The sequence below is a fragment of the Citrus sinensis genome, chromosome 5 (genome assembly GCF_022201045.2).
Source record: "Citrus sinensis cultivar Valencia sweet orange chromosome 5, DVS_A1.0, whole genome shotgun sequence".
Taxonomy (NCBI): domain Eukaryota; kingdom Viridiplantae; phylum Streptophyta; class Magnoliopsida; order Sapindales; family Rutaceae; genus Citrus; species Citrus sinensis.
The window spans coordinates 33,231,955-33,257,535 of NC_068560.1; the positions used below are offsets into that span (position 1 = coordinate 33,231,955).

General features: G+C 36.1%; 4 protein-coding genes across 4 annotated transcripts; 3 read left to right on the top strand and 1 right to left on the bottom strand.

Annotated features, from left to right (window-relative positions):
* Positions 1–1,686: 1,686 nt before the first annotated feature.
* LOC102625048 (beta-galactosidase 16) lies at positions 1,687–7,114 on the top strand. Its single transcript, XM_006472962.3, has 19 exons — positions 1,687–2,261; positions 2,780–2,875; positions 2,972–3,084; positions 3,237–3,303; positions 3,403–3,495; positions 3,598–3,741; positions 3,840–3,934; positions 4,007–4,115; positions 4,192–4,276; positions 4,368–4,486; positions 4,573–4,734; positions 4,805–4,986; positions 5,061–5,152; positions 5,219–5,328; positions 5,454–5,558; positions 5,787–5,894; positions 5,998–6,143; positions 6,256–6,610; positions 6,822–7,114. Exons 1-19 carry the CDS (start codon positions 2,088–2,090, stop codon positions 6,930–6,932), a joined length of 2,466 nt encoding a protein of 821 aa, XP_006473025.2. The 5' UTR covers positions 1,687–2,087; the 3' UTR covers positions 6,933–7,114.
* Positions 7,115–9,064: 1,950 nt separating this feature from the next.
* Positions 9,065–15,294, top strand: LOC102614419 (beta-galactosidase 16-like). The gene is given in 19 exon segments (XM_052440504.1): positions 9,065–9,319; positions 10,002–10,097; positions 10,188–10,300; positions 10,565–10,637; positions 10,639–10,746; positions 10,853–10,996; positions 11,163–11,257; positions 11,373–11,478; positions 11,573–11,657; positions 11,752–11,870; positions 11,963–12,127; positions 12,263–12,432; positions 12,559–12,650; positions 12,831–12,940; positions 13,039–13,131; positions 13,370–13,474; positions 13,607–13,752; positions 14,150–14,501; positions 14,830–15,294. Coding segments are annotated over 19 exon segments (2,481 nt in total). The 5' UTR covers positions 9,065–9,121; the 3' UTR covers positions 14,941–15,294.
* A 265-nt stretch (positions 15,295–15,559) lies between these two features.
* LOC102614909 (N-glycosylase/DNA lyase OGG1) lies at positions 15,560–17,604 on the bottom strand. The gene is made up of 3 exons (XM_006472754.3): positions 16,830–17,604; positions 16,329–16,539; positions 15,560–16,134 (listed from the first exon to the last, which is right to left on the bottom strand). Exons 1-3 carry the CDS (start codon positions 17,462–17,464, stop codon positions 15,916–15,918), a joined length of 1,065 nt encoding a protein of 354 aa, XP_006472817.2. The 5' UTR covers positions 17,465–17,604; the 3' UTR covers positions 15,560–15,915.
* Positions 17,605–18,766: 1,162 nt separating this feature from the next.
* On the top strand, positions 18,767–24,987 carry LOC102615206 (SWI/SNF complex subunit SWI3C). The gene is made up of 9 exons (XM_006472755.4): positions 18,767–18,991; positions 19,110–19,643; positions 20,321–20,853; positions 21,287–21,650; positions 21,743–21,816; positions 22,325–22,431; positions 22,807–22,838; positions 22,946–23,130; positions 24,270–24,987. Exons 1-9 carry the CDS (start codon positions 18,964–18,966, stop codon positions 24,732–24,734), a joined length of 2,322 nt encoding a protein of 773 aa, XP_006472818.2. The 5' UTR covers positions 18,767–18,963; the 3' UTR covers positions 24,735–24,987.
* The last annotated feature ends 594 nt before the right edge of the window (positions 24,988–25,581 follow it).

A 25,581-nucleotide genomic window follows, 5' to 3' on the forward strand; every position in this document is an offset into this window, starting at 1 on the left:
AGTTTGTATCCCTTGCATGTTGCGTTACTTACTAATTAATGTATGTGACTTTTGTAATGGATATTAATGTAAGATATTTTTTAAACTTTACTTTTATTTGAATTTTTTATTTTAATATAATTAACTCAAATAAAAAAAAATTATTAGTTATTCGGGGATCGGGGACCCTCGGGGATCCCCTATTATTATTCGGGGAGGGGATGGTGATTCTCTTAAGTAATTCTGAAGGGGATGAGGACATACGCAAAACATCGGGAATTGGTACGGGGAGATTGGTCCCCTCCCCTCCCCTCCCCATTGCCGTCCATACTCTCAGGTGTACCCGTGTAACCGATATTTTAGTATGAAGTCTTTTCAAGTTTTAACAGTTTTCAGCCACACATTGCACTGTTAGAACCAAAAGTTGCAAACAAAATTTAATTGAGATAATGAGTCTGCTATGTTATGGTGTGGCATTGAATTCTTGTATGTATACTTCTCAACATCATCAGAATACTCGTACGAAGAATCCTATAACATTCGTCAATGATGATGGTTCCTGAGAAGCTACTATAAGTTTGTGTTGAAGGCTTAGTATAAGTTTGATCTTACTGATAAATTTGGAATAAGCATGTTTGATATTTAATTCTTTTGGTTATTTGGAGGTTGTTAAAATTTGAACATTTGTAATTTTATTTCAAATATGTATATTCAATTTTTTTGAAAGGAGCCAAATATTCATTATTATTATTATTATTTAAAATAAATAGGGTTCCAATCCCTGCCTAATATGGGCATTTTGGAGGACATTCTCGAGTAACCCCAATTAAATTTTTTTGGGTATGGGGCGGGGTCGGGGATTGCTTCCAGTTCGGATTCAAGTTCGTGTATCATGATCCCTGCTCGAAACCCGCCCTATTGCCATCATTACTAAGGCGTAGTTGTGATCAAGTATGTGCATTTTAGTAATTTTCAAAAGTTATATTTTTTATTTTTAAAATTTAATTTAAGAGTTAAGAGCCGGTTAGAACTTTTTAGTAAGACCTTAATCTTGACTTGAATACAATCAGGCTATCAAGCTCGACCCTTAACCCTTAAAATTCGAGTCAGGTCAATCAGATTATGGGTCAGGTCGGGTATGTTTGCCATGCCTAGTATCAAACCCACCCTAAAAAGAATTCAAGAGGATTGTAAAGAGGGTGTGAAACTGTCACTACTCGAATTCCATAAACAATTGACTCAGAAATATTTGGACTAGGATAAGTCCAAACTCTGTGACCAGCTCTGAACAACACTGTAAAGACTAACATGTTTAGACTTGATGTTTCAATTGGAATTGTCCTCTCGACAATGTATGGCTCGAGAATTCTTGGAAGCTTGAGGAGATGCTAGTAAACATTTGTGAACATACTCTCACTTGTAGCACATTGGTAAGTAAATAAAGAGTGGTGTAAAATAAAAGAAAAACATGGGATTTTAATACATTATAATAATAAAAAATAAGATTTTAATTTTTTGTCTTTTAGTGTGTGTGTGTATTATCTAGGTAATTTTAAAAATTCCAACGTTAGCATTTGGGGATGATTTTATAAATAAAATCGTTTTAGGGTGAAAATGGAATTAAAGAAACATATTGATAATGACAAATGGATACAGCCATAATTAGAGATACGTATGCAGTCCAGTAGCGAAATAAATTTGGACTCTTCCTTGAAGTTGACGATCTTCTTTCTCTACTATTTTCTGTAAATCGGATTTTTCGTTTCCTTTTATTTATTTATTAACATGCATATTCAAGTCCACCTCCAAACACCTCTCTGACTATTCTCCTTCTCCAAAGAAATTAAGCCAATGCCATACCAAAATCAAAAGCAGTAATCAATACCGATCCCGATAATCTCAGATTCTTTTCCTTTTTCACGTATTTATAATCTATTACGTGCACTGCCTTTGATAAAATGCTATAATTAGTTATCAATATCATCACAACCCAGTTTCGTTTTCACACTTCGAAAATAAATCACTGTAGCTGCATATATACAAATATATATAGAAGAATAGAACCGAGTTGAGGTTTTCATTTTTCTCTTTAGTAAGAGAATATACATATGGGTCAGTACCAGTTGTTGTGCTTGTTTGGTTTGTTATTGACAACAATCGGCGGCTCTGATGGCGGCGGCGGCGGCAACAACGTAACATATGACGGCAGATCTTTAATCATCAACGGCCATCGTAAAATTCTCTTCTCCGGCTCTATTCATTATCCTCGCAGCACTCCTCAGGTATTTATTTTCCAACAAATATTTTCACGTTCAAATTAAAGTCAAGAAAATTAATCAGTTGGTGCACCGCTTTGTTCGACTTTGATGACTAGCTACCAATTATAATATTAATTGCCCCCATTTTTTTAATTTCTTTTCTTGTTTCTTACTCCACACGTAAACCAAGATTTGCCTAACAACCTTTTGGTCATAAGTCATGTTTGTTTTGCTATGCTACATGCATTTTGGCTTTTCTCAATAAAGTTATATGTACGTATAAAGCAGTTTTACCAGAGAAAGAATAAAAAAAAGAACTCAATGTATATTGAAAAACGTTTAAAATCATCATTTGATGACTTTGTGGCTGTAACTTAAACGCACTAGAACGTTTTTGACTTTCGTCTGTCAATATTTATTGAGACAAAAATGCAAGACAGACTCAACTTTTACCAATTTCGTTTCCGTTGGCATTTAGCGAACATGTACATTATCATTCTGCACAAAAATGAAAACGACTATGTTTTCATACTCTTTTTCAGATGTGGCCACGGTTAATAGCCAAAGCTAAAGAAGGAGGATTAGACGTGGTACAAACCTTAGTTTTCTGGAACCTCCATGAGCCACAACCAGGACAGGTTAAATATCAATCAACCCATAACTCCTTATTTTTCTCCGTAATGTAAATGCAATTAATTAAAAGTAATTTGCTAGTCCATGTTATTGGATTGCAGTTTGATTTTAGCGGAAGACGCGATTTGGTAAGGTTCATCAAGGAAGTTCAAGCTCAGGGCTTGTATGTTTGCCTCAGAATTGGACCCTTCATCGAGGGTGAATGGGGTTACGGGTATATGTCTGAACTTTTCGTAGCCCGTCGTGAATAGTGTTGAAACTGTAGACTAATCCAACAGTGCTACATATGGGCTACTTTGACTACTGAATCATTATTCATATGTAGTATCACAAATTTGAACTTAATGGAGTATAATAATGGTGCAGGGGTCTTCCGTTTTGGTTGCACGATGTTCCAGGAATTGTCTTTAGATCCGATAACGAACCATTTAAGGTAATGTCAACGTTCGTTTCTCCCGTCTTCTTTAGTTGCAATGAATGAACCTGCTACCTGAATACTTTTTCTGGCTCATTTGTTATTATTTGATGGCAGTTTCATATGAAAAGATACGCAACAATGATAGTAAACATGATGAAAGCAGCGCGCTTATATGCTTCACAAGGAGGGCCAATTATACTATCTCAGGTTCAATTTCATAAACATTTACGTATGAGCTTGTGAATTGTTCTATGAATTCATGCACATATCGATCTTTCAAATTGTAATTAAGAGTTGTTAAACATGTAGATTGAGAATGAATATGGAATGGTAGAACATTCATTTCTTGAGAAAGGACCCCCATATGTTCGTTGGGCAGCAAAATTGGCTGTGGATCTTCAAACGGGTGTGCCATGGGTGATGTGTAAGCAAGACGATGCTCCTGATCCTGTGGTTAGTCAATCTCTTCCTTTAGACTGCATATCGGCCGACAGATAAATTTTTAGACAATTCTTGTATTTGATTCTACAATTCAATTGATGCTTTGGCAGATCAATGCATGTAACGGCAGGCAGTGTGGAGAAACATTTGCAGGACCTAATTCACCAGATAAGCCAGCTATTTGGACTGAGAACTGGACAAGTTTGTATGTATTAATTGCTGGACAATTTTATTGGTCCCTACTGTACCTAATTGACGCCTCTGTTACTTTGTGAAGCTATCAAGTATATGGTGATGAAGCAAGAATAAGATCAGCTGAAGATATAGCATATCATGTTGCACTTTTCATCGCGAAAATGAAAGGAAGCTATGTGAATTACTACATGGTATGATAATTAATCTCCTCTTCATCCATTTTTAATTATCACCGTATTTGTATGTCCTGACAATTCTTTTATATAGTATCATGGAGGAACAAATTTTGGAAGAACAGCATCTGCATATGTTCTCACAGGTTATTATGATCAAGCTCCTCTCGATGAGTATGGTATGTGTCACTCCTTTTTTTTGATTAATAACATAATTGCGGAACTAATTTCCAAAATAAAAATCTTAATTATTCAGTTGGATTTATTCAGGTCTCCTTAGGCAACCAAAATGGGGTCATCTTAAGGAGCTACATTCTGCAGTAAAACTATGCTTAAAGCCTATGCTCTCTGGAGTACTTGTCTCCATGAACTTCAGTACACTACAAGAAGTAATGAAGCACCCGAAAAGGAACTCATAAATATGTTATTTTCTTAATTTCCTGGTGACGAATTCATTATTTTGATTTGCTCATAGGCGTTTATCTTCCAAGGAAGCTCAGAATGTGCTGCTTTTCTTGTGAACAAAGACAAGAGAAACAATGCAACAGTTTATTTTTCAAATTTGATGTATGAATTGCCTCCATTGTCAATCAGCATCCTACCGGATTGCAAAACTGTAGCCTTCAACACTGCAAAGGTATCATATATTCATATTATTGGAAAGTTAATGAAACTTATGTCTGAGTTGACCTGCTAAGTTTCGACAGGTGAGCACACAATATGGTACAAGATCGATGGAACAAAGACAAAAGTTAGATTCAGTTGAACAATGGGAGGAATATAAAGAAGCAATCCCCACTTATGATGAAACTTCATTAAGAGCAAACTTCTTGTTAGAGCAAATGAATACAACAAAGGATGCTTCCGATTACCTTTGGTACAATTTCAGGTAAACCAAAAGTAAAATATTTATGTAATTTACAAAAAAAAATAACTCTACTCGTTGCATTCGTTAAATTGCAGATTTAAGCATGATCCCTCTGACTCTGAATCAGTACTAAAGGTTTCTTCCCTTGGACATGTTTTGCATGCATTCATCAATGGAGAATTTGTCGGTAAGTTCTTTTTTTCAATCTTAAATTTATAGATGGAAAATTTGAATTGGTTTTGGTGTTCCTTAGGATCCGCACATGGAAAACACTCTGATAAAAGCTTTACTCTGGAGAAAATGGTTCATTTAATTAATGGGACAAATAATGTTTCGTTACTCAGCGTAATGGTTGGACTGCCGGTACGTACTTCTCAGTACTAACTTGTTCAGTTTGTTTAGCAAACGATTGACGAATTTCATTGGTTTATTAGTATGAATTATGTGATCATTGTGATTTTAAGTTAATTTACTTTCGACTAAATAAGGATTCAGGAGCTTATCTTGAGAGAAGGGTTGCCGGATTACGAAATGTGAGCATTCAAGGTGCAAAGGAGCTCAAAGATTTCAGCAGTTTTTCTTGGGGATATCAGGTTATTGTTTTGACATTTTGATAATCAAATGTGATCAAAATTTTATAAATTGCACAATAAGTTGCTTCTGTCTTTTTTCTCAAGAGCATTTCCAGCAGAAGAGTAGCACTTACTGAGAATCCATCTCCAAGTGTTTTTTTTTTTTTTTTCATAAATTCCTTTCTTCATTCTATTTACCATTGACGATATTCTTATATTTTACTGAACAATGAATTCATTTCCCAAAAGGTTGGATTATTAGGTGAGAAATTACAAATTTTCACAGATTACGGATCAAGAATAGTTCCATGGAGTAGGTATGGAAGCTCTACTCATCAACCTTTAACTTGGTACAAGGTATAGAAATTCAATTACACTGATTAATTTCGCTGATTTAGGTTTAGATCAAATGCTAATACGGTTAATAAACACTAACCTGCTGGTTTATGCAAATTTGCAGACCGTATTTGATGCACCCACAGGAAGTGATCCCGTTGCAATAAATCTTATTCCTATGGGAAAAGGTGAAGCTTGGGTTAACGGTCAGAGCATTGGCCGATACTGGGTATCATTTCTTACCCCACAAGGCACTCCTTCTCAATCATGGTAACTAATCTATGAGAAATATGTACATAAGCAATATTGTCATGTGGCTTTGTCTGATTCATTAACGGCGTTAACATACCTTACATTTTGTGATTTTCAATTATCGTTTTAGGTATCATATACCCCGATCATTCCTTAAACCTACTGGGAACCTCCTAGTTCTGCTAGAAGAAGAAAATGGATACCCTCCAGGGATATCAATAGACACTGTATCAGTCACAAAAATATGTGGTCATGTCTCCGATTCGCATCTGCCGCCGGTGATTTCATGGAGGAGTCAAAACCAGCGGACCCTGAAGACCCATAAGAAGATCCCTGGAAGAAGGCCTAAAGTTCAGATTCGTTGCCCTTCAGGAAGGAAGATTTCCACGATTTTATTTGCAAGCTATGGAAACCCTAATGGTAATTGTGATAATTATGCCATCGGAAGTTGCCACTCATCTAATTCTAGAGCCGTTGTAGAGAAGGTGAGATTCCTTCCTTTCCATTTTTATTTTTTAATTTTTTTTATGCTTATTGCCTGCAAGTTCTAAAATATGACTTGAGGCTAGACCAAGCTGTTTAAAATATAGCGAAATACTGCAATTTACTGTCAAATTTGTAATTTAAAATATGCATATGGTTGTGTTACTTTTAAATTTTTATACTGATATTTTCAGATTTAATATAATTTTTCAGGCTTGTTTAGGGAAGAGATCATGTACGGTCCCAGTTTGGACCGAGAAATTTTATGGCGATCCATGTCCAGGAATCCCTAAAGCTTTGTTGGTCGATGCACAATGCACATGAGAAGTAATTCCGTATATACCCCAGTTGCTTTCAGAATTCAACAAGTTAATTTAAATTTAATCAAATATATACAAAATCTTACTATTTTGTATGGATTTTGATATATATATATAGGATCTTCGATTTCTATTAATGAATAATTTATTCAAGTCCCTTCATTGCGACAAGTTAAGCAAATCAGCGTCACCCATGAGTTGATATTTTAAAGCAGAAGCAAATGTTCGATTTCTCTGCTTAACATTCTTGCTGCTAAAACAAGCAGGTTTTATGGCGTGTTTCAAGATCTTGTCAGACAAAGCAATACAAAATTAGGGGAAAAAAATTACAGGATAATAAGAAGTCACACTCTCAAACAAAGATATTCAATACTTTGTGTCTCATATATATGATAAAATTGAAATCAAATTCAAACTTAGGGTCGAAATCTTTAAGTTAATTTACAGCTCGCTCATATTTATTAATAATGTAATCGAGCTGCTTATGATAAATAGCTCATTTTTCTGTTAAAAATGGAAAGTCAAAACCTCCCTAATTTGGTGCCTCAGTTAATAGGAATGGTGATTTTCAACTTTATAAGTTTTTCATAATACCTTCCCACTCCATGATGTCAAAGAATTAGAAAAGAAAAAAAATGATAGGTTTATGATCCGAATGAATCTTTTACTAAAAGTTTTAGCATTAGAAGATAATACGATATAGGGAAAAAAAAAAAAGAAGAAAAAGCCATTGATCTCCCTTTCAGAAAATAAAGAATTGCACGATTTTTTTAATTTTTATTTTGTAACAGAAGCAAGCACATCAACAAATTAAGGTGGTTTGTCTTCAACATGTTTTTGGTGGGTTAGCAACAAAGCAATAACGCGTCATGCTAGCTTTGCATTAAAGCAACCTATATATTCTATTTATTGGTAGGTTTTTGAGCAACATATAAATTTATATGTAGCTTTGGTATGTTTGCATAATTTTGTTTTATATAACTCAGTACTCTTTGTCTGTTGACATTTTTTTTTTTTTTCATGTAACCACTATTAATATGATAGATTTTCCCTCCTTCACTTTCAGTGAATTAATTAGTATGATAGATAATTATTAACATAAATAAATAAATATACGTGAGAATTTGTTATTGATCATTGTGTAAAAGACGTGGTACTGGCTAGTACAAAGGAGGTACTAGTCTAGCTAACTATGACTTTCTCAATCAATCTAATGTGCTGATTAATGCATCAATTTATACTAACGTATACAAAATGGATTAGGATTTTCTCACGATCTGATCTCTTTTTGAGCAAAAATACATGTGAGTGATTGGTAGTTAATAAATAAAGAAAATGAAGAAGTTAAATCATACTCATACACTATCACTTAAAGACACGTGTCACAAGATCATTAAAAGTTCATGAGAATTCAGATTCGGAGAGAATCTTTATCCATACAAATTTCTATGCGAAACTTGAATTGGTAACATACTTTTGAAATCATTTAAAGAAAGATAATTAATATGCATGCAATAAAGGTAAAAAATCTTCATTTTATGGATAATAGCATTTAACACATATAAAGTGGTTTAAACTTACTCTCCCTGACTCTTTCTACATAAAGCCATGCATTATGTGTTTGACATCTATCATCAGCATCTGCTCATCTCAATTAGTCAATAGAGGCGAGAAGTAAAAAAAAAAAAAAAAAAAAAAATACAGTCTATATCCTTGGTGTAGATGTTTGTAATTTGAAAATATACATATTTTCACTCTAATGTAGATGTTCTTATCCATTAATGGTAACTTGCTTAAAGCTGAAAACTGTATTTTACAAAATGCGGGTATAACCGAGTGGGAAAAATTTTATATAGATTCCCTAGAATATTACCAAACTGCCCATGTTTCTGAAAGCTTTTGACTGCCGTTACAGAAACTTAACTTAGAGAATCCAAAAGAGATACAAATGGAGAGTGAATCAGCGGTGTAGTATATATTTAAATACTAGTTGTTTATTTGCGTCTCTGCATTAGGATATATATATATATATATATATATATATACATATAGATATTAATTATACTTCCATTTGTGGAAATTTTCCAGAGAGCGTGAGAGGGTGCAAGTAGTTAACTATATATAAAGATTCTCGTTGAAAAGGAAAACTATAGTAGTTGAAGTCTACGTGTTGAAGAACTATTAAGCTCGGAGATGTTGCGGTTGTTAAGTTGCTACTGGTGCTTCATATTATTTCTGGCAGTAATTGGCAGCGGCCGTGGACACCGGCATGAACATCATGATGATCGTGATCATCGGAATGTTACTTACGATGGAAGATCTTTAATCATCAATGGTCACCGCAAAATTCTCTTCTCCGGCTCCATTCATTATCCTCGTAGCACCCCCCAGGTATTAATTCTATCGCTGCATGCCGTTTCGTTATGAATGCAAAATAAGCTTTGATACATGGAAATGAGAGTGATGGCCATCTAAGTTGAAAAAGCTGAAAATGAACATAATACTAGCCAGATGATACATAATCATCCAAATCCCGTTGTTTTGGGTAGGTGAAATATCATATTGTTGTTGAGAGAATGATGATTTTGATGCTGTTCAAATATCTCATTTCTGGTATATGAATTTATTTTTCTATTTACAGCAGCCAAATTCATTCTAAATGAGCTGATGCTGCTCATCTTCTGCGCATTGAAACGCAATACAAATATGTTATGTAGTTTAATTGTTTCTTCAAATATTTATCTAGACTCTCTAGCAAGCAGTTGGTATTCTTAGAATTTTGAGTCCTGTTTATGATATATTTTAAAAAGTAATGTTTCATTTACATGATAAAGAACTCAACATCCATTGTAGAAGCACCCATTACCCCCCCCCCCCCCCCCAAAAAAAAAAAGACACAAAATAATATCATACTCACATGTGACATCTCAACAAACTCAAGCTGCCATGAAGATGAAGTAGTTCACAAGTTGTACACAAATCAGCAAAATTTGTTTACGCTGTTGAACATTTAAAACACACCACCCTAACAAACCTAATCCGTTTGTTATAATTTTGTTTTTTGTTTTTTCAGATGTGGCCGTCTTTGATAGCCAAAGCAAAAGAAGGAGGCTTAGACGTAATCCAGACGTACGTTTTTTGGAACCTCCATGAACCCCAAAAAGGACAGGTGATTTTTTTTTTAATTAATTAATTCAATATTATTTGTCTGTTGCAATTGACGATAAAATCGTGCTTAATTTTTTTTTTTGAATTGCAGTATGACTTCAGTGGAAGAAACGACATCATTCGGTTCATTAAAGAAATACAATCCCAAGGCCTTTACGTTTGCCTCAGGATTGGTCCTTTCATTGAGAGCGAATGGACTTATGGGTAATTTCACCCTTTTTTAAATATCTTTTTTGTGTTCAAAATTTTATTTACTCAAAACTTACTTCACCGTATTCACTGGCGAAGCGACCGGGGGGGGGGGGGGACCATAATGAAAACAAACGAAACATATTGAGGCCAAGACTTGAAAAATAAATCTAAAACTGGGGTCATAATGGAATAAATCTAACTTGTGGGAGGCCAAAGCATTAAAAAAAAATCATATTTTCATAGCTAACAAAATTTGTAACGGTGGACATAGTGCAGGGGTCTGCCAATTTGGTTGCATGATGTTGCAGGCATTGTCTTTCGATCTGATAATAAACCCTACAAGGTAATAATTATATAATTAACAGTAATACCTGCAAAGATTTGTGACAAAGATAGTAAACATGATGAAATCAGAAAAGCTCTATGCTTCACAAGGAGGTCCAATTATACTATCACAGGTACTAATTACTGATTAAGTTCCCAGTTAGGAAAAAAAAAATTGTGAAATATTATCTGCCAGTAATTATCATCAAAGTTGTAATTAAAAATCAAAATTGCATGCAGATAGAGAACGAGTACCAAACAATAGAACCAGCTTTCCATGAGAAAGGGCCTCCATATGTTCTTTGGGCTGCAAAAATGGCTGTGGATCTTCACACTGGTGTGCCCTGGGTTATGTGCAAGCAAGATGATGCTCCTGGTCCTGTGGTTCGTTTATTATTTGGTCTCCTTGACAATTTCTTCAAAATTGATTTTCTGTGATTTTGGAAGTGCTTTTTCAGATATCAGAAGCACTTTTTTCCAAGACAACATCTGCTTTTCTTTCACATCTTTTTTCTTATGATAAATTATGTATTGGAGGAGCTCACAACAGATAAATGCATGCAATGGGATGAGATGTGGAGAAACATTCAAAGGACCGAATTCACCTAATAAACCATCAATTTGGACAGAGGATTGGACAAGTTTGTATGTTTCTCATATTGCAATTAATTTATTTACTGTTTAATATTTAAGACTCTAGATTCTCTATTTCCATTGTAATTAACCCAACTAATTTCCCTTTTGATTTTTCTCTTTGAAGCTATCAAGTATGGGGAGGAAAGCCATACATAAGATCAGCACAAGATATCGCATTTCATGTTGCATTGTTCATTGCTAAAAATGGAAGCTACGTAAATTATTATATGGTATGATATCCTTCAACTCAATTCATTCTCATCAACCGATCATCATAGCATATTGTTTTTCTTTTTCCCCCTAATAATTTGATTTCATGCACAGTATCATGGAGGAACTAACTTCGGTAGAACGGCAGCGGCATTTATGATAACAGGTTACTATGATCAAGCTCCTCTTGATGAGTATGGTATGCATATTTTTCTCAAAATCAATCTTAGAATCACATGATTGTATTAGATGGGTTTTAACCTGCAATTAAAAGTTTTATTTGATAAGTTCAGGATTAGTTAGGGAACCAAAATGGGGCCACCTTAAAGAATTACATGCTGCAATAAAGTTATGCTCAAGGCCTTTGCTTACTGGAACACAAAATGTTATCCCTCTGGGTCAACTACAAGAAGTAAGAATCCTTCAATATGAACTCTCCAAGAATTTTCTTTCATAAATTTTGTATCTTTTAGTAAAATTAAGTTTTTGGTTTGTTCTTTTCAGGCCTACGTGTTTGAAGAAACTTCAGGAGTATGTGCTGCATTTCTAGTAAATAATGATGAGAGAAAAGCTGTAACAGTTCTCTTTCGGAACATCTCATATGAACTGCCTCGAAAATCAATTAGCATTTTACCAGATTGCAAGACTGTAGCTTTCAACACAGAAAGGGTTAGGCTCCAAGCCACATTAATTTCAACAGTAATAGAAGAACAAGATTGATACTCCTTTTAACTTGTACATTTTCAACTATAATGAAAACGGATATCCGACGATGTACTATTTGTTCACTTGCTTCTTGACCAGGTAAGCACGCAATACAATAAAAGATCAAAGACCTCAAACCTGAAGTTTGATTCAGATGAAAAATGGGAAGAATACAGAGAAGCTATCCCCAATTTCGACAATACTTTATTGAGAGCAGAAGGATTGTTAGATCAAATTAGTGCAGCAAAGGATGCATCTGATTATCTTTGGTATACTTTTAGGTATTCACAATTGAAGACTTGAAGTAGTTTATGCTAACTAAAAAACTGGCTGGAACTTACTTAGCAATATGATCAACTGACATAACATGCTTGCAATGTTTTGTGTAAAATCAGGTTTCATTATAACTCCTCTAATGCTCAAGCTCCACTAGATGTGCAATCCCATGGTCATATTTTGCACGCATTTGTCAATGGAGAATACACAGGTAAACTCCTATCTCTCAGAGAACTTTCAATATAACTTCTCGGCAAGGCTTTCCGGAAGAAAACCAGTTCACGATATCAAATATTTGTTTTGGTTTGGCCATTAAGAGTAGTACTTTTTATCCCTTGCATCGTCAAAATTTGAAATGCTTTAATGTTGACTTCACTTTTCTGGTCTCTAGGATCTGCTCATGGAAGTCATGACAATGTAAGTTTTACCCTGAGGAATACAGTTCATTTGAGACAAGGGACAAGTGATGGTGCCTTACTTAGTGTAACAGTTGGATTGCCCTACACCAATTCTCTTTTCTTCTCCTATAGTTTCATCCATCTAAATGAAGCTAACAAATTCACCAAGAATTTTCTGAGTGATTTTATTCTAATTTTAAGGATTCAGGAGCGTTTCTTGAGCGAAAGGTTGCCGGTGTGCATAGAGTGAGAGTTCAAGACAAATCTTTCACTAACTGTAGCTGGGGATATCAGGTCAGTACCCCTTAGCCACCAAATGTTAATTTCGTAAGCTAAGTGTTCTGCATTCACAATTTGTAATGTGTTCAGTTTGTTTGTTGTTTCACCCACATTTTTTGTTCTTTATATATGTGGTACAATTCACGATTCTTGTTCCAATCTACCAAATAGCCGGCATTCATAAAACTCACAACCCTTTTCTTCTATCAAATAAGAATTCTTGGTACTTATATTACTTTATATTTCGATGAAGGTTGGGTTAATAGGAGAGAAGTTACAAATATATTCCAATTTGGGATTGAATAAAGTACTATGGAGTAGCATTAGAAGCCCTACTCGTCAACTCACATGGTATAAGGTATCAAAACTAATTACTCTAATGCATGATTGAGTGAAAATCTCGTGGTTTCTGTGAAATAAACAGGAATTCAAATCTGAGTAGACATAAATGGAGTTCGAACGAACTTTTTGTTTTGATGCTGACTTGCAGACTACATTCAGAGCCCCAGCAGGAAATGATCCTATTGCATTGAATCTTCAATCTATGGGAAAGGGTGAGGCTTGGGTTAATGGCCAAAGCATAGGTCGCTATTGGGTCTCCTTCAAAACCTCTAAAGGGAATCCTTCACAGACACAGTATGCAGTAAACACAGTGACTTCGATCCACTTCTGTGCAGTAACTTAATTTCTAATGTGTTACAAATTCTTCACGCAGTAATTTTTTGTAATGTGTTGACTTATATATCATCGACTTTGCTTCAGTTTTGGTCGAAAATCTGGTAAACTGTTTAGTTTCATAATCCCTGAGCTATTGCGATTTTAAAAATTATTAGAAACATCCTCGGAAATTTATTGAAACCCCCTGTGCAAGAGGGCTTTTAGTGAATTTTAAACCACTAAGCTCTGCTTAATTAACCTTGACAATTGTTCACAAAAGATTATTAAAGCAACTAATACGTGCCTCTCATATTTCTCACATCACAGGAATCAAATCTGAACCATATATTACTTGTTGGCATGCCCCTGCTTTCAGGTACCACGTCCCTCGAGCTTTCTTGAAGCCCACTGGCAACCTATTAGTTCTGCTAGAAGAAGAAAACGGTAACCCTCTTGGCATTACTGTGGACACTATTGCAATTACAAAAGTATGTGGCCATGTCACCAATTCACATCTACCTCCGTTGAGTTCCTGGTTAAGACACCGACAAAGAGGAGATACAGATATAAAGAAGTTTGGCAAAAAGCCTACGGTTCAGCTCAGTTGTCCTTTGGGAAAGAAAATTTCCAAGATCGTATTCGCAAGCTTTGGAAACCCTGATGGTGATTGTGAAAGATACGCCGGCGGGAGCTGTCATTCATCTCATTCTCAAGGAGTTGTAGAAAGGGTAAGGATCTTTCTATGTCTCTCACTAATAAGTTGAAATCAGAACCATTACATCTCATTCTCCTTAACTGGATAAATGATAGCATGATGATTTTGTCTGTGTGACTAGTTCCAGTAAAATCTTTCCTAGAAGAAAATGAAACCACAATTCGCGGAGGTATTCTACAATGAATTGCTGAATACACATCTTTAGCCACAGGATTTAATAAATAGAGACTTAATGCAGGACTTAAAAGCTATGTTTCATGCATTTCAAATTAATACTTTACGCACGTATTGTATATTCACTTTAATATTGAATTGCATATTTTTATTGTGATAATATGCAGGCCTGTATAGGGAAGAGCAGGTGTTCTATTCCCCTTTTAAGTCGATATTTTGGGGGTGACCCGTGTCCAGGCATCCATAAAGCTCTGTTAGTTGATGCACAATGCAGATGATATTGAGCTATTATCTTACACCACTTCTAGTGCAGCATGAACGAACATTATCTCAACTTTTGATCTAAACTAGTATGCATTGTATTCATTTTTTGGTGCATCATCAATGAATAGTTATGATAATGGAAATCCCAGAACTTGTTCGATTGCTATTAGTGCGCAATTGTTGTCAGTTATTAGCAGAGAAATGCTGCTAGGCAGGAGAACCACCTCATAATGAATAATAAAGCACAATAAGGATTCAGTACTGAACTGAGTTTTTGCCGAATCAAGAATTGTTAGGTAAGAGAAATAAAAAAATAAAAATTCAAAATAAATCTTGATTATTAATTTAGTACCCAGAAAAAAAAAAGCTCAATCCACAAAGAACACTCATGATCAAATTGAGAATGTCAAATTTTGCAAAATAACAAAATTAAAAAAAATAAGGAATATAATAAAAGAATGAAAGAAAGTCAATAAATAGTCCAGACACCATTGTATCGATAACAACGGTAAAAAGTAAACCACTGATTGTGCACGCCCAGCTCTAAGAACAACATAATGTAATGCTTCTATTACAACAATGAGAAAGGGAAAAAAATAAAAAAGAAAACAAAATAAAAGAAAACACTTATAGTTGAAAAAAGAACATGCAATTAATTTGTTAAGGTAAAAAGAAGAAAGAAAAAGAGTATTCTTGATAATTTCAGCTCTATATCAATGAATCAAGCTTATTTAGGTGGCAAGACAGAAGGAAATGAGAAAGGAGATATTTTATCACAACAATTTGAAATTAAAGAAGGATACCCAAAAGGGCTGAGCATATATGCTGAAAAGCAACATAAGGAGCCATTTGGTTTGGGCATCACCCTGCAACCATTGCTTCAAACTCCGTGATCTTGAGAGACAGCATGGATAGAGGGCTAAAACTGATATATCCTGTCTTGGAAAAGGTTCAGTAACTCTAATTATGCTTTAGCTACCATTGCATGCTTATCTTTCCTTTGTCTTAGCAGATTTATTCTCTTCCATAGCACAAAAATCTGATGGTAGGATAGCTTTCTGTGAAGGTAATTCAGCAATGAAAAGCAGAGTTTGTGCCCAGCCAGCATATTTTCCATATTTACTCACAAAAGCCTCTGCAACACGGCTACAGAGCTTAGGTGTCAAACGGGCACCTGCAAGCTCGGGGAGGAGGTACCTTGTAGCAATCTTGCACAACCCCAAAATGAAGAATATTTCCACATCAGAATGACATGATTAGCCCCCCCCAAAAAAAAAAAGATGCAGACAGATAGTTCACTCAATGCTAATGCAAGCACAATATGTTACCATCTCATGGGAACCCAATCCAACAATACTAATTTAACAAAAATTAGGCAAACAAATCACTAAGATGTTAATACCTTCCAGACATGCGTATCAACAGGAATGGCATGATGCTGATCAAGAGAGAATAGAGCTATGCATGCTGCTACTTTAGGACCGACTCCAGGTAAAGTACAGAGAGCATCAATCGCCTCCTGGAGATCCAATTTACGAAGAGAAAGAAGCCATTCTGCTCCTCCGCCATGTTTTGATTGCAAAACATCTACAGTGCCAGTTATGTATTTAGCCCTGCTCACCCGCAGCATAGACAAAAATCATTTATCAAGTTTCTGCTTACTAGGTTAGATGTCACCTAAAAACAGGTGTGATATGGAATGTCAAAATTCCAAGAAAAATTAAGTTTTTCCAAACATTATTTACGCAGCAACCAAAAAAAAAAAAAAAGATCAGCACATTCATCACTCTGTCATCTTGCTATAGAAACATAAATATTCATCAGTTATACAGATTCTATACGCTAGCTTAACTGCTTAAAGGAGCGTCTAACACTGAATAGAAGTGAGGACTGAGGAGCAGACCTGTAACCAAAACCAGCATTTCTAAGCTCGACCTCTGAGACTAATGATAATCTTTCCAAAGACGGGAACTCATGAAACTCAAAACCCTCGACTTTACCCAAATGACTCCCCAAACTCGCCAAAAAGTCAACCATTTTAGTGATCCTCGCAATATTATTGTTCGAAGAACAGAGAAACTGAAGCAAGCACTCAACCGGGTCCTGCCTCAAAACCCGGGCACCCGCCAAATATTTGGCCAGCTCAGCAAAACGGCAATCAGAAGCCGAAAATCCCTCCCAGAGCTCACCCAGGGAAATACCCATGTTAAGAAAATCCAGGAGAGCCGATTTGGCGGCGGGTTCTGAGGGGGAAGTGTGGATGTGGTAGCAAACGTCGCCGTTTTGGAGGTGCTTGAGGGAGATGAGATGGGGCCCAACGGGGCCGGTGTATTGGAGAGGACCCGTTTGTTTCCAGCGGAAGGTTTGGCCGGTCGGGAAGGTGAGGGGTAGTGAGAGCTCTGATTGGGTGAGGTTGAGTGGGGTCCATTTTGAGGGTTTATTGGTGGTGAGAGTCTGCGGGTTTGGTGGAGTTGGCGGCGGCTGCGGCGTGAGTCTTGGCCTTTTCAGTGGGGAGGGGGAGTTCTTCAGTGACTGCATGATCAATTATTGGGTCCCTGATTCTTCTCTTTTTCAGTCTTCCCCCCTCCCGCATGGACATGGAGAGTGGGGGACGGGAGAGATGGCCGATTTTGTGTTTTTTGTTTTTGTTTTTGGTTTACTGATATTTATTGTTTAGTAATTTTAAATGTTGAAAAACTAATCTCATGCATAATAAATACTTGAAAGAAAATCATTAGTAGGAGAGACCTTTTTTTTTTTTTCAAAGGCAGTAGAAAAATTCTTCGGTATTTTTCAGTTGTACTGAATTTTGATACATGAGATTTTGATAGACTTTAGTTATATTGCTAACATTATAATTTTTTTTTAATCAGTTTGAAAGATAAGCATATAGTAATTTGCATATTATGTTACAATTCTTTGTCAAAAATCTATCACATAATTATCGAGTAAACTCACTTTATCTTGTAAATAGAATTTTAAAAATTAAGGTTGTGATTTAGAAACTATAATTGCTAAAGAGTAGACTACAGTAAAGCTAAATTATTAAGATGTTAATTTTTTTTAATAGAGTTAAACGATAAACTTTGAAAATAAAAATGTTAAGAAAAGCATTACCATTCGTTTTTGCAATTAAAAACTATATATTTCACCAATCTTTTAAAATGTTTGAACTAAATTAAGAATAAGGTATATTGATTTTCTTTTTGGCAATGGATTGTTATTAATCCAGTGAATTAAGAATAAAATAGCAGTTTGATTTTCATGAGGGGTAAGAACATCCGTACCTCTCTGTTTTATCATGATTCCTCAAGAAAGCGTATAGTTTGTCCATTCGTGTCAACAGGTCCCTAATCCGGTAAATTCTATCAAATTGAGTGAAATAATAAGCAGAATTTTCATTAAGACATATTTATGAGATACTTATATTAATATCTCACCTGTGTGGCTGTGCATAACGAATTCTCCAAGAAGAAGAGCAAGGGGTAAAAGCACGAAATAGGGCAAATTTGAAAGAAAAAAAAAAAAAAAAAGGAAATGGGTCAGTTCAATACGCATTTGGAGTCGTGGACTCATTTGATACAAACGGAAAAGGTACCCACATTATTTGAAAAAATGTAAGAAATCAGGGGAAGTCATTTCCCCGACTGGCATATGTCGGTTATGTCCTATGGACCCTCATTCACGCCAAAACTGACATTTATCTTACACGCGCCAAGGAAACACAGAGACTGAGACGCACGCACCAACCGCGATCCATCTTGCGCGTGCAATATCGTATTTCCTCGCCCAAGATATATATATAATTAAATAAAAAAAGAGAAATTCAAAAAAAAAAAAAATCGCAAATTTCTAATTTCTCTGACTAAAAAGCGAAACGCCTACAACACGAACAAGGCCAAAGCAGCAGAGAGAGGGATAGCGATTAGCGAGCGAGTGCGAGCCCTATTCTCTCTCTTGAATTGCCCTCCATTTGATCCAATTTTCCCACCAATCAGAGACCCCACATTTCACTCTTTGCTTTTCCATTTCTTTCAATGCCAGCCTCCCCTTCCTTCCATTCAGGTAATTTCCCCCAATAATTCAAAATCCTCCTCCACTCCCTCTTCACAGTCTCTCACTCTCTCCAATTATTAATTCTTCTTTGTGATTGAGTTTTAATTTAGTTATTTCATTCTTTCAGATACTCGAAAATGGAAGAGGCGGAAGCGGGAGCCACGAAAGCAACTCAACAAGCTCGACGAAGACGACGTCGTAGAGGACGAAGACGAGGAACAAGACAACAACGAAACGGATAACCACAATAACAATTCTAACGCGGACCACCGCGACAACGGAGACGATTTCCAGCACGCAACGGCTCCGGATCCGGCCTCAAACGAGACCGAGGTCTTGATCGACGGTGGGACCCGCATATGCGAGTTTCCTACCGCGGTTCAGCGCGTGGTGAACCGGCCGCACGTCTCGGTGATGGATATTGTGGCCATTGAGGCGGCATATTTGGCCGGGGACGCCAGTGGGAGGAGTTCGGCGGTGGCGTTGGAGAATATTTCGTATGGGCAGCTGCAGGCGTTGTCCGCTGTGCCGGCCGATAGTGCGGTGTTGGATCCTGAGAGGAGCGATACATCGTGTGTGATTACTCCGCCACAAATTATGGAAGGAAAAGGTGTTGTTAAGCGGTTTGGAAGTAGAGTTCATGTACTTCCTATGCATTCAGGTTCTAATTCTATCCCAATTGTCTCTTTTTGAATTCAATTTTGTAGGGAGTGACTGATACTTGCTGCTTTATATGTTCAGTGACAGTGTAAGAATCAATACCTTTCAGCTTTACATTTGAAGGATACGAAAACTTGGCTAGCTTAAGGAATTTGGTTACTTTTGTTTTCATAATGAATTTGGTTGTGGGTGTTTCTCATTACTGTATGCTGGAATGGTCCAAGTCTCGTTGGCTACAGGGAGTGTTGACTGGTTATGGAAATCCAATCTTGCCGTTGTATGATACTTCTGCAGTGTTGTCACTATAACCAAGAGGATGCTAAATTTTTATGTTCCAGAAAATTTCTGGAACTACTTTTAGGATTATATGAGTATGGAAAGCCATTGTCCAGCTGTGACTACAAATGACCTCCAATCTCCTAATTTTGAGGTCAACATAACCAATATCTGAACAGGGTTAAGCATTTAAAGTTTGGATGGTTTTTGGATTACTTGGTATAAATTCATATGTAATGTTATGATTAAGTTTTGTCACCATTTGAATACCCCCAAAAAGATCTTGGTTGGCATTTTCTTGTGTAGATTTTTTTCAACACATATATGTATTAATATAAAATCATAATGATTTTTTCTTTTATTTTTAATTTTATTTGGTTTGTGTTATTCTTGCATGAGCAGATTGGTTTTCCCCAGACACAGTGCATCGACTTGAAAGACAAGTGGTACCACATTTCTTCTCTGGGAAATCTCCAGATCATACACCAGAGAAGTACATGGAATGTAGAAACCATATTGTGGCCAAATATATGGATAATCCAGAGAAAAGGCTTATCGTTTCTGATTGTCAGGGTTTGGTGGATGGTGTTAGCCCTGAAGATCTAACTCGAATTTTTCGATTCCTGAACCACTGGGGGATTATCAATTATTGTGCTGCTGTACAAAGTCCTGAGCCTTGGAATCGTGGGTCCTACTTGAGAGAGGATTCAAATGGTGAGGTTAGTGTTCCATCGGATGCCTTAAAGTCCATTGACAGTTTGATTAAATTTGACAAGCCTAAATGTAGCCTCAAGGTGGCTGATGTGTATTCATCATCTTGTGGTGGTGCTGATTTCTTTGACTTGGACAACACCATCCGAGAGCGTTTATCTGAAAACCATTGCAATTATTGTTCTCAGCCGATTCCTGCTGTGTACTATCAGTCACAAAAGGAGGTAGATGGCAGATTCTCTCCTCTTACTTTTGTTTATTTGTTTATTTGTTTATTCTTATCATCAGTTTATCTACCAGCATGAACATTGTATCTGCATAGAATTCTGAAACTGAAGAAATTTTTTCTGACTTGCAGTAGGTTTTTGATTCAAAATTGTGTAATCTTAAATGAAATTGTTCAAATTAAGTTTTTATCTGTAACGCCATAAAATTTATTATATGTTTACTTAAATGGTTTGAAAGTCACTCTCTTGGTTGCATTTTATTGAGGGGCCAAAGCCACTGCCTAACTTAAAGCTCGCAGGCTGCTTACAGTAACTTAGACCCAAATTGACTTTTATGAACTGTCTTTGTAAACCTTGGTTTTACAAAAATGTTGCTAGTCTTAATTACTATTCTGGTTTTACTCTAGCTGATAAGTATCTCATTTAACAGGTTGATGTACTTCTATGTCCTGAATGCTTCCATGAAGGAAGATTTGTTACTGGTCATTCAAGCCTAGATTATATTAGGGTTGATCCAGCAAGAGAATATGGTGATATTGATGGAGAGACTTGGAGTGATCAAGAAACATTTTTGCTGCTTGAGGGTATAGAAATGTATAATGATAATTGGAATGAAATTGCAGAGCATGTTGGTACCAAGTCAAAAGCACAATGTATCCTCCATTTCGTCCGTCTACCCATGGAGGATGGCATACTGGAAAATGTCGAAGTTCCCAACACTTCCAGGACATCTAATTCATCAAGTAGAGATGATCGTGGAGGATTGCATTCAACTGTAAATGGCGATCTGCCAGGTTTTCTTAAATGCTTGTATTTACACTTTTTCCAATCATTATGATGATGGTATAGATGTAACACATGTCTACATTCTGCTGCACTATCTCAGGAGCAGGCCTTCAAGAAGCTGATATGGAAAACCGCCTCCCATTTTCAAATTCTGGGAATCCAGTTATGGCCTTGGTGGGTGACTGTAGTGATTTCAATTATTGATGTTTGAGCTATATGATGCTTTATTGGTTTACTATCGAATTTGAGATCCTCTGTTGCATTTTATCTTGGTCTATGGGGTCTGCAGTGGTTTATGATTAGGATTCTGAAATTCTTTCTATTGACTTTACAATTCTCGAGTTGAATTTCCAAATATTATAGTTTTCTATTTCTGAATAAATTATTAGTTAAGAGCAAATGCCAAAGATTCATGTATGAGAAACTCACTGTTCTTTGTAATTGAGGTTTTAACTCACTGTTCTCACCTGATAGCTATTTTCACTTTAAACCTCGTGAATCAACTGTATGCCACCAGTTAACTGACTTAGGCAGTATATGTCCATTGGCTCAGATATTAAGTACATGTTCACCATTTTTCTGAATTATAATTGATTTGTATGCAAGTTCATTGAACAGTTGAAATCATAAGAGGATTTTTCTTGTGTGGTTTTTCTGAAATTAATCAGTGTTATATTTCTAGGTTGCCTTTTTAGCTTCTGCTGTCGGACCAAGAGTCGCTGCAGCTTGTGCCCATGCATCCTTGGCAGCATTGTCTAAACAAATGGAAGGTGCTGGACATGGTAATAGGTTAGTCTATTTCCTTCTCATTTTTGTCGTTAATGACAAAAATGGATATCTCCATTTGTGCTACATCCAGTGTGTCAGAATGATTTCTTAGGGATCTTTTCATTTCGGACTCATATGAGACAAAGCATATACAAATTTTCTCTAGTTGTCTTAATGACCGAGCTTGTCATTAAAAGGGATCATTTGTATTGTTCGCTCTTAGGTGCACAACATGACTTCTTCCAATTGTTAAGAAGTACTTGAATTGTTAAGAAGCACATGAAGAACAGAGGAAATTTTCAATTATTTTAGCTGGCAGGGAAGAATCTAGGCTTCTTGCATGTATTTATCTTTTAATTCTATGCACATTATTAACCACTCATTTCACCTCTGCAGGATGAACTCAGAGAATGTACATAATAGAGAAGGTATGTTGTAAGCCTGTAATCTTTAATTTTTCCATATTCCCTAAATTTTTTTCCTCTTTCCTGCATTTTGATTAATTTACTTTAATGCTTCTGTGATTAAACTTCAGAAGAGAACTCCGGAGTTCATGGTCCTTGGGGTCAAAATGGAGCTGAGGCTGCTCTATTATCTGCCGAAAAAGTTAAAGCTGCTGCTAAAGCTGGTCTTGCTGCTGCAGCAACAAAAGCAAAACTGTTTGCTGATCATGAAGAACGAGAAATTCAGAGGCTATCTGCTAATATCATAAATCATCAGGTAATATTTTTTTTTCCCTAGTTCAAGTCTTCAATTCTATTCAAATGAAAGTCAATTTTATTCTCCTAATTTTTATACTATTCTACCTTAGGGATTGTATGGGCTCTTTTACATGTATACATACATGTGTGCTGTGTGCATTACTTGTCTGTTAGTTATAGGTGATCATGTGTTAAACCTGATTTCTGTTGATCACTTGTGTTGATTTCTGATAGTGTAAATAGAACATATTCAGTCATGTCTCCTAAATTTGGAAAAAAATTTATTTATCTTTTTGAAATTCTGAACACATGGTTTTGAATAACATGTTTTAGCTGATTTTGTTCCATTAGACTGGCTTGGAGTCATAGACACAGCTAGGCAGCAAAATTTGTATGGAGCTTCTGCTGAAGTTTAGTTGCACCGAATATTTGAATTGTGCCCAAAAAAGTCATTTATCAAACCCAGTAACAGTCCTGTACAGAAAATTAGCTCACTGGGTTCCTTGTTTATTGCTTCAATATATTTCTGCAACAACATTGGATTTGCTGTCTCATAATTCTATTCAAGTAACTAGATTAACTGAACCAGTAAAGCAGGGTAAAATTTGTTCTACATTCTGTATATCTGGAAAACCCATGATGGCTTCGATGGAACACCCAAAAGATTAAGATCAAGTTTCTGACTTTCTGTCAAGTCAAGTTGTCTCTGTTGGCTTTTAGATGCAGCCATTTGACTTGTAATTGTTAAGGAAACTGGAGTTTTTAATAGAGTACTAAGACTAGATGCTGTTGCACTCCAGACCCTTGTTTTGATTGTCCCATAGGTCGACTGATATAGTTGCTCCGGATTTATTCGGACATATTTGAGTGATGACATGCCAGTTGGGTGGAATATGTGACAAATGTTCATTCATCTCGAACTAAGATTCTTTTTAATTGCTTCCTTTATTTGGAATATGATAAACTGCCGGTAATTGTTTCTCTTGATTCAATGGCATCTGTCCTGCGTGAATTCTTGCATAAGTGTTGAATTTTTCACTTGATGCATCAACTCTTGAGAAAAATTTCTGTTTCTAATGAAGTTTTAAGATCATCATTGAGAAAAAATTGAACTCTCTCTTACCATTTCACTGCTGCAACATTTATTTATCGACACAGTTGAAAAGATTGGAGCTGAAGCTGAAGCAGTTTGCAGAAGTGGAAACCTTGCTAATGAGAGAATGTGAACAAGTAGAGAAGGCAAGGCAGAGGTTTGCCACCGAGCGGACCCGCATAGTATCAACTCGGTTGGGACCTGGTGGAGTCCCTTCACAAATGAATCTACCTGTTGTTGCGCCTTCCATGGTTAACAATAACATTGGCAACAATCGGCCACAAGTGATGTCAGCCTCATCTTCGCAACCAAGCATTCCAGGTTACAGCGCCAACCAACCAGCCCATCCCCACATGCAGTTTAGGCCCCAACAGATGTTTCCGTTGGGGCAGAGGATGCCTCTAACATCTTTACAAGCATCATCTTCAGCACCTTCGAATGTCATGTTTAACGCTCGAGGGGGTCCCCAACCTACTTTGAATCATCCGATGATCAGGTCTGCGTCGGGAACTAGTTCGGGTCTTGGTTAAAGCAGGTACTCAGACTCCTTTAATACAATTCAATAGGATCATTGCTTACTTTCTGGAATGAGCCAGGGAAGTGTTTTACTTTAGATCGGTATAGAAGTTTCTCTGGGTAGTTTGTAGGTCTTGTAACAGCACACGACTGAGGTGGTGTTTGGATCTGATAATGAATTCTTGCACCGGAAAATGAAATGTTAATTTTGTAAAATGGATTATTTTAGCGTAGAATGTCCAATAAATATGTCATTCTAACTTCTTATTACACTTCCTTTGCATGAGATGCATAAGATTAGTTATTGGGCCAAACAATGTCTTGAAACTAGGTAGTCCCCCCCCCCCCCCCCACAACAAAAAAAAAAGAAAAGAAAAGAAAAGAGAGAGACCTTCTAAACCCTAATTGAAATACCTGTAGTTTGTCCCATGATTTCAGTTGGTTGGCATGGCTGCGTGCGACCAAGGTTTAGTTTCGATGGCTTCGTGACCGCCATGGGTTTGGATGCTTTTGAGTTCTTGAAATTTTCTTAATAATGCTATGCAACTGTAGTTGATAGTTGTTCAGAGTATTTAAATTTAGAATTCTGACTTCAAAATTGATTGGGTTATTGTAAAGAGAGAGTTAATTTTTTCATACTGAAATTAATATATACAAGTTATTTCCTATTATTTTCATGACAGCCAATAACCCTACTAACATAAAAAGTTTAAAGGAAAAGAAGTATAGATGATCATTTGCTTGATATTTTATTTTGAGAATATAAAATATATATTTATTATAATGAAAGATGTTTAAAAACATAAAAAGTATATGAATTATATCTTATTATTAATTTTTTCATTCATACTGAAACTTATA